The sequence below is a fragment of the Callorhinus ursinus genome, unplaced genomic scaffold (genome assembly GCF_003265705.2).
Source record: "Callorhinus ursinus isolate GAN/ISIS: 27379988/994484 unplaced genomic scaffold, GSC_fseal_2.0 scaffold75, whole genome shotgun sequence".
NCBI lineage: Eukaryota > Metazoa > Chordata > Mammalia > Carnivora > Otariidae > Callorhinus > Callorhinus ursinus.
The window spans coordinates 5,296,791-5,303,124 of record NW_027397137.1 but is presented as its reverse complement, the minus strand read 5'-3'; the positions used below and the strand labels follow the sequence as shown (position 1 = coordinate 5,303,124).

Genomic DNA, 6,334 nt, shown 5'->3' with positions numbered 1-6,334 from the left:
CCCCCCTACACGTCCCCCGGAGCGGGTCAGCCTGTGCAGGCAGGGCAAGGCCCAAACCTCCCTCCTCCCCACACCCAGGCCTCTGAGAGCACGGGGCATTGGGTTGGGGGTCACCCCAAGACTGAATCACTGATCCAGCTCGGTGCGTTCCATATATGCAGACTGAAAATCATCAAACCCCCTGGAACAGGCAGAGCTGCTTCCGGGGGCAGAAAGGAAGGCTCTGGCTCTACTTTGAATGTGGAAGTGGCTCGGTCCTCCCACGGAAGGTCCCGGAAGCCTGAGTGGGGGGGATGCGGATGGCCGGGGAGGCCGCACCGGTGTAGGTCTGCGGGGGGAGCAGGACCCCCGAGGGTAGCTGAGGTCAGGGGTTAGTGCCATGGGGTGGGCAGGGGCTCTGTTGCCGAGCCCCAGTGTGACCCTCTGAGCAGATGGCACGTTGCTGCCGTGCGCCCCCGCTCACACCCAGCTCTCCTGTCACCTCACGGGAAGAGCCAGCTCGAGTAGCCCCCGTGTGCAGAATTCTCTCTTGCTCCAGTGTGGGTAGAAACCACATGCACACGCATGACACACATAAGCGGTGTGTGTGTGAGAGAGAGAGAGAGCACACGTTCCTGAGCGCCGTCCCGGCCACTCAGCCCCTTCTGACCCCTGCCGAGTGGCTGGCTGTGTGGCCGAGGGCCCATTGCCTGGCCTCTCTGGGCAGTCCCTGCAGGCGCTGCCACTCTTCTGCCTGAGTGTCTGTGCTCTGTCCTGGGTTGCCTGGAAGGCCGCTCGCCTGCGATGTCCGTGTCTGGGTGGGGGCACTCAGTGGTGACTCTGTGCCCCCAGAACAATGTGCTGACCGCCGTCCTGCTGCTCCTGAGGGAGCTGGACACCGAGGGGCTGGAGACCGTGCACCAGACCGTGGCCAGCCGGCTCCAGGCCCTGCGCAAGCAGGACCTGCAGGAGGACGTGGAGTGACCGTCAGTCGGAAACCCGAGCTGCCACGCCTTCCTCCCGCGACCCCGTGCCCAAGCACCTGGGAGACGTGGGGTCCCTTCCACGGCCACGGCCTCTACTGGACCCCGGCTGAGTCCCAGCACGTGGGCTGTGTCCCAGGAAGTTCAGGCCTGCCTGGGGAAGCCAAGCCCTCGGTGTGGATGGCGCCCCAGCGAGAGCAGGAAGGGCGTCGGGCACTTGCCAGGTGCCCTCCTGCCCGGGGCCCAGGTGGACGCCAGCCTGTGTGGGGGGCCCACCTGGACTTGGCTCTTCCTGAGGCGGGCATGGCTGCCACTGTCCCTAATAAATATCTTACCAAAGTCTGATCTGGAAGCAGGCGTTTCCTAGGGGACAGACATGACCTTGACATTGTTTTGAAGGTGAGGGCCGTCGCTCATGCGCGTTTCTCCTATCGGTTCTCTGCCCCAGTTGTGGAATAGGCTCTGTCCACCATGGCCAGCTTCCAGAATGGTGCGGTCCTTAGAGTGACTTGGCATCAGCAGACCCACAGCAATGCTGCTGGCCGCCACCGGGACATGTCGTGCAGCTGTTAGGGTGGGGGCAGGACTGGAGAACACACCTTCCTTTTTTCTCTGCCTTTTTGAGAGCCCGCAGGGCCAGGGGTTTGTGCGGATGGGTGGGAGAGGCCCGGGGTGGGCAGGATGCAGGTGCAGCCGTGGGAGAGGCAGTGGCTGGGGGAGGACACCTCAGGGAGAGCCACGGGCCTTGCTCTGATGGTAGTGCTGCAGGCCGAGGGGCCTTCCTAGTGCCCCCCTGCAGCTGAGGATGCCTCCCTGGGCTGGGGAGCGGCGTGGCCTCTGAGCCGGTAGCCGGTCTTACTGCGGCCGGGACAGGAGCAGGGTTGCCTTCACCCCCGCTCCGGTTGATGGGGACCCAGATCTGTGTAATGTGTCCATCACCGTGCTAGCAGAGGGGTGACTTGTGCGCCGTGTGCAAGGATCCAGGTGGGGTGGCCATGCCCAGGAGACGGTGCTGCCCTTAAAGAGAGGCTGCACTCAGGCCAGCGAGTTTCAAACGGCCCGGGGCCCAGGAGGGCTGCTGGGCGCTGGGTGCTGGGCCCCCGGCGGGTGGTTGCTCTCTGGGGCATCTGTGGTTCTCCAGGAACTGAGTGGCAGAAGCGAGGCGTCGCCATGTGGGGGCGTCTGTGAGGGGTGGCCACCCGGCCGTGTGTGCACTTTCCGCTGTATGTGGGGACAGGCTGACTCTCAATAAAGCGTCTGAGAGCAAGCTGGGGGTGCTTGTGTTAAATTGAGAACACTCTCCCTTCCCCACCCACCTGGCGGGGCTCACACCAACTTCCCGCCTGCGCCATCACCTGGTGCACCCCAGTTAGGGACCTTGGATTGGCCACCAGGCTGGCTGGGCCCTGAGCACCCCACGGCTCTGCTCCCACTTAGCGGCCGGAGAGCTCTGAGCTCAGGGGGAGATGCGCTTTGAGAAGAGACCAGGGCTCTTTGCTGCCGGCATTCTCCACGAACAGACACACGGGCTCCAGGGCTGCCCTGGGGAGCCCGGGGTTTTGGGGGGCCCCGCCAGGGTCTGGGGGCAGCCCGGGCTGGCCTGGTGTGCTGCCAGCACGCATCTGGGGAGTTCTGTGCAGCTGAGGGAGCGCTGGCCCAGCCGGGAGTGGACGCCCACAGTGGCCTCGCCGAGTGCAAGCGGCGCTGGGCATCCACATCCCGCGAGGGGACTTGTTTGCTGGCCTGCGCCACCTGCACCCCTGCATTTCTAGCATGTGCTCGGCCAGGCCGTGACCAGCGTGGGCACACGGGACCCCACACTTGCAGGGTGCTCTGCCCCCACATCACGTAGCCGGGTCTTAGCCGCTCCCTGGGAAGTCGGCCGTTCAGGTCCTGCAGGGCTGTCCAGTTTCGTGTGAGGAAGAAATACTGCTTGTGCGTGAAGGGCTGAGCTGCCCATCACGGCGGCACACTTGGGAGGCTGGTGGCCATGGTTCTCACCCGGGGAGCCCCACCTGCGCCCTCCCCTCCCCAGGGGCTGGTGGGGAGCAGGGGTGGGCAGGGGTGGGGGAAACCTGTGAATGCTAGCCCGGCTGATGATGTAGCGTCCACATCACCCCCTTCCAGATGTCCCCAAGTAGGAAAACCGGACAGCTTCACTACACCTGCCCACGCGCCCGACAGCTGGGGTCCCCGTGGTGAGTGTCCTTACTGGGCCGGCCGACCGAGCTCACCAGGGGGGCCTTGGCGGTCTGGGACGGCGCCCCGATGCCTGCTACTGCCCACCCCCTCCCCGCGTGCAGGCCCTCTGGAGACGTTCTGAAGTCCTGCCGTGAGCACACCTGTGTGTGGGCGATTTCCCAGAAATGCTCTCCAGTGCTCCCCAGAGCCCTGTCGGCAGCAGAATTGTCGAAAAATGTTCAATCTGCCAGACACTGAGGACTCCTGCTTCAGCGGATGCTTCTCAGAATCCTGGTATCCCGGTAAGATTTACTCATGGGCTTCGTTGCCCGGAAAGTTCGCAGAAGTACCTGTATTTTTCAGGGCTGAGATAGTCTGCGCATAGCAGCCTGGGGTGCAGGAATGATGGGACGGAGGATGCATTTGTGGCCACCTGCATCCCAGAGCCTTCGGCAGCCAGCAGGCCCCGGGGGGGCAGGGGGGCCGGCTTGCCCCGTGGGCTGCACCCTCCTCCAACAAGGGACGGTGGCTTCGGGGAGCCGCCCTCCAGGGCCGCCCTGTGCCTTGGGGACAGCCGTCCGGGTGGAAAGCTGGCTCTGGGTTCAGCTGCTCCCCCTGCTTCCCAGCAGGCCAGCCTCGGCCCAGGGGTGCTGAATAGGGGCTGGGGAGCCGTGGGGACGGGGCTGCTTCACAAGGCAGATGGGATTACTGCTCTGCTTTCTGGACCATGTAGACACCTGCCCAGCGCCCCACTCTGCAGCAGACCCCACTGGCCGCTCCCAGGACCCTGCCCCAGCCACAGGCAGCCAGAGAGCAATGCTTGCTCCCTAGTTCACCATCTTCCTGGGGCCTCCAGCACCCCTTTCTCCAGCCACGCTCTCGAGGCCCCTCACACCCCTACCCTGTACTGAGAACCATCTCGGCACACGCTTTCCTGCAGGTAAGGCTGGGACTTGCTGTCTGTGGGATTCTCAGGTGGCCCCAAGGTCCCAGACCCCTGCTGTGTATACCCATATGACCCCCCACCCCCAAGTAGGGGGGTCTGTGACTATGATGGATACCCTGCATATATGGCCAAGGTGAAGGAGCTTCAGAGATGTACTAGAGGTCCCTAACCAGCTGCCTGAGTTAATCAGAAGGGAGATTGGCCTGGGTGGGCCGGGCCTAATCAGGGAGCCCCTGCGGCGCTCCTTTATAGGTGCCAACCGATTAGGGCTGAAGAGGGTGTGGGCCTTCTGTCCCTGAGCTCAGAGACTGGAAGCAGCAGACGTCCACTGCCGCCCCCGGAATTCGGCCACAGGCAGCTCAGAAGAGCCTGAGGTCCAGGAACAGCCCTCAGTCACGGCTGTTCGTGAGCCAAGGACCCAGCTCAGCTGCGCCCACACTCCTGAGCTACTGTGAGGTCACAAATGGGGGTGTTTGAACCCAGTATGTTTGTGGTGGTTCTCAGGAAACCAGCATGGTCTCCCTGCGGGGAGCCGAGTCCTGCAGGAGCTCCAGCCCACAGCGGAGCCCCTGCCTGCTCCCCCCCCCCACCCCCGCCAGCAGGCCCCTGCGGGCATGGCCTGCCGCCTGCCTGCCCTGCCCGCCCCCCTCTCCGCGCAGCAGGGACCCACCGTGGGCTCTCTCCCATCCACGTTGTGCGTGTCCGGGTTCACAGGCAGACTCGGCGAGGCCTTGGCTGTGTGCTCTTGGGCCGGTGGCTCCCGAGCGGACTCCACACAGCATCTGTACCATGGGACACAGAAGTCTCCGGCATTTGTCCACAGCCTCCCTGGGTCATGATCAGAGGCCCACGCACACACGCTGGGAACGCAGAAGCCACTTCCAGGGGTCTCGCGCCCGCCAGAGCAGCCCTGCTCTGGGCTGGGGCCTCCCACGGTGGCGAGCCCCTGACCCTCAGGTGCGGTGCAGAGGGCACACTTGTCAGTGCCCTGCGGCCAGGCTACTGGTGCCACCCCCATCCTGCTGGACACCCACACGCTGTGTCCTCGAGGATGAGCTGGAGGGCAGAGCCCACTGGGCCTGGGGTTCAGGGCCTGCTCCCCAGCCTGGGATGGCCCTAGGACAGCCAGGCCTTGGGGGCTTCCTCCAGGACAGGGAGCCCCCCTTTGCTTGAGGAGCCAGGGCCTGGCTGCAAGGAGGGGGTGTTGGGACACCAGGGGCCGGGCCTGGACGCCTCGGCCTTCTGCCGCAGGCCACGGCCGGTGCGTGCCCCGCCTCTCAGGCTGTGGCATGGTGGCCGTGGCAGGCGGGGGAGGCTGTGCCCCAGGAGGCAGAGGCCAGCGTGAGGCCAGCCTGAGGCCGGGCCCTGTGGCTGCGGAAGCGTTTGGCTGAGCGCCATTTGCTAGCATCTCCAGACGCCGCACGTTCAGGCAAAACCAGTAAGAACGTCCCGCAGTTAGGCTCCCGAGGCTCCCCAGCTCCCTTCCCCAGGCCAGGCCCTGGGTGCCCTGGGAGGCCTGACTGGCACCGGGGGGGGGGGCAGGGGGCTGGCAAGGGAGGGGTCAGCATGGAGCAGGGCCTGGGCCAGCTTGGCGTCTGGGCTGAGTGCGGCTGTGTGCTTGACAGATGGACACGTGGCTGTACACTGGAGGGTGTTTCCGCTACAGCCAGGGTCCTCCCAGGGAGTCCCCACCTCTGAGCCCACAGCCTCCCCACTCACATGCGTAAGCACACACACGTGTACTCACCTGTACGGACACACGTGCACACATACACTCAAACACATTTACACTCACACGTGTACACGTATGCACTCACATGCACACTCAGGTTTCTGGGACCCAGGAACTGGTCCCTGGTCTCTCAAGGTTCAGACACTTGGGACCCTCTCCTTGGGGAACTGCCCCCTCCTCGGCCTGCCCCAGGAGCACCCACACTCGTGGCAGGCAGAGTAGACCAGAGGGGGCCCAGCTCCAGAAAGCCCTCAGGCTCGGAGCCCCTACAGTGAGGAGGGCGGGGTCCCCTGGCCTGGCCCCCACCATGCCAGCTGCTTCCTTGGAGTGACCAAGGCACCCTGCCAAGGTCTTGGGGACGTGAAGGCAGCTAGAGGGGCAGAGGGCCCCAGCCTGGTCCCTAGGCCCAACCAGGAGATGCCCTGCCCAGAGCCCCTGATGTGGCCTGTGAGCCCCCAAGGCCAGGGGCTCCCCACAAAACCTTATGGGCCCCAGACCCTCCCCCTGAGCCTC

The 6,334-nt window shown here is 64.9% G+C and overlaps 1 protein-coding gene across 1 annotated transcript in view; it reads left to right on the top strand.

Annotated features, from left to right (window-relative positions):
* Positions 1–1,307, top strand: part of CFAP410 (cilia and flagella associated protein 410) — a 10,316-nt gene extending 9,009 nt beyond the window's left edge. Inside the window, exon 7 of the mRNA XM_025863526.2 lies at positions 832–1,307. Within this exon, the coding sequence (XP_025719311.1) occupies positions 832–963 (132 nt within the window). The 3' untranslated portion in view covers positions 964–1,307. The remainder of the gene's footprint in view (positions 1–831) is intronic.
* Positions 1,308–6,334: the final 5,027 nt, after the last annotated feature.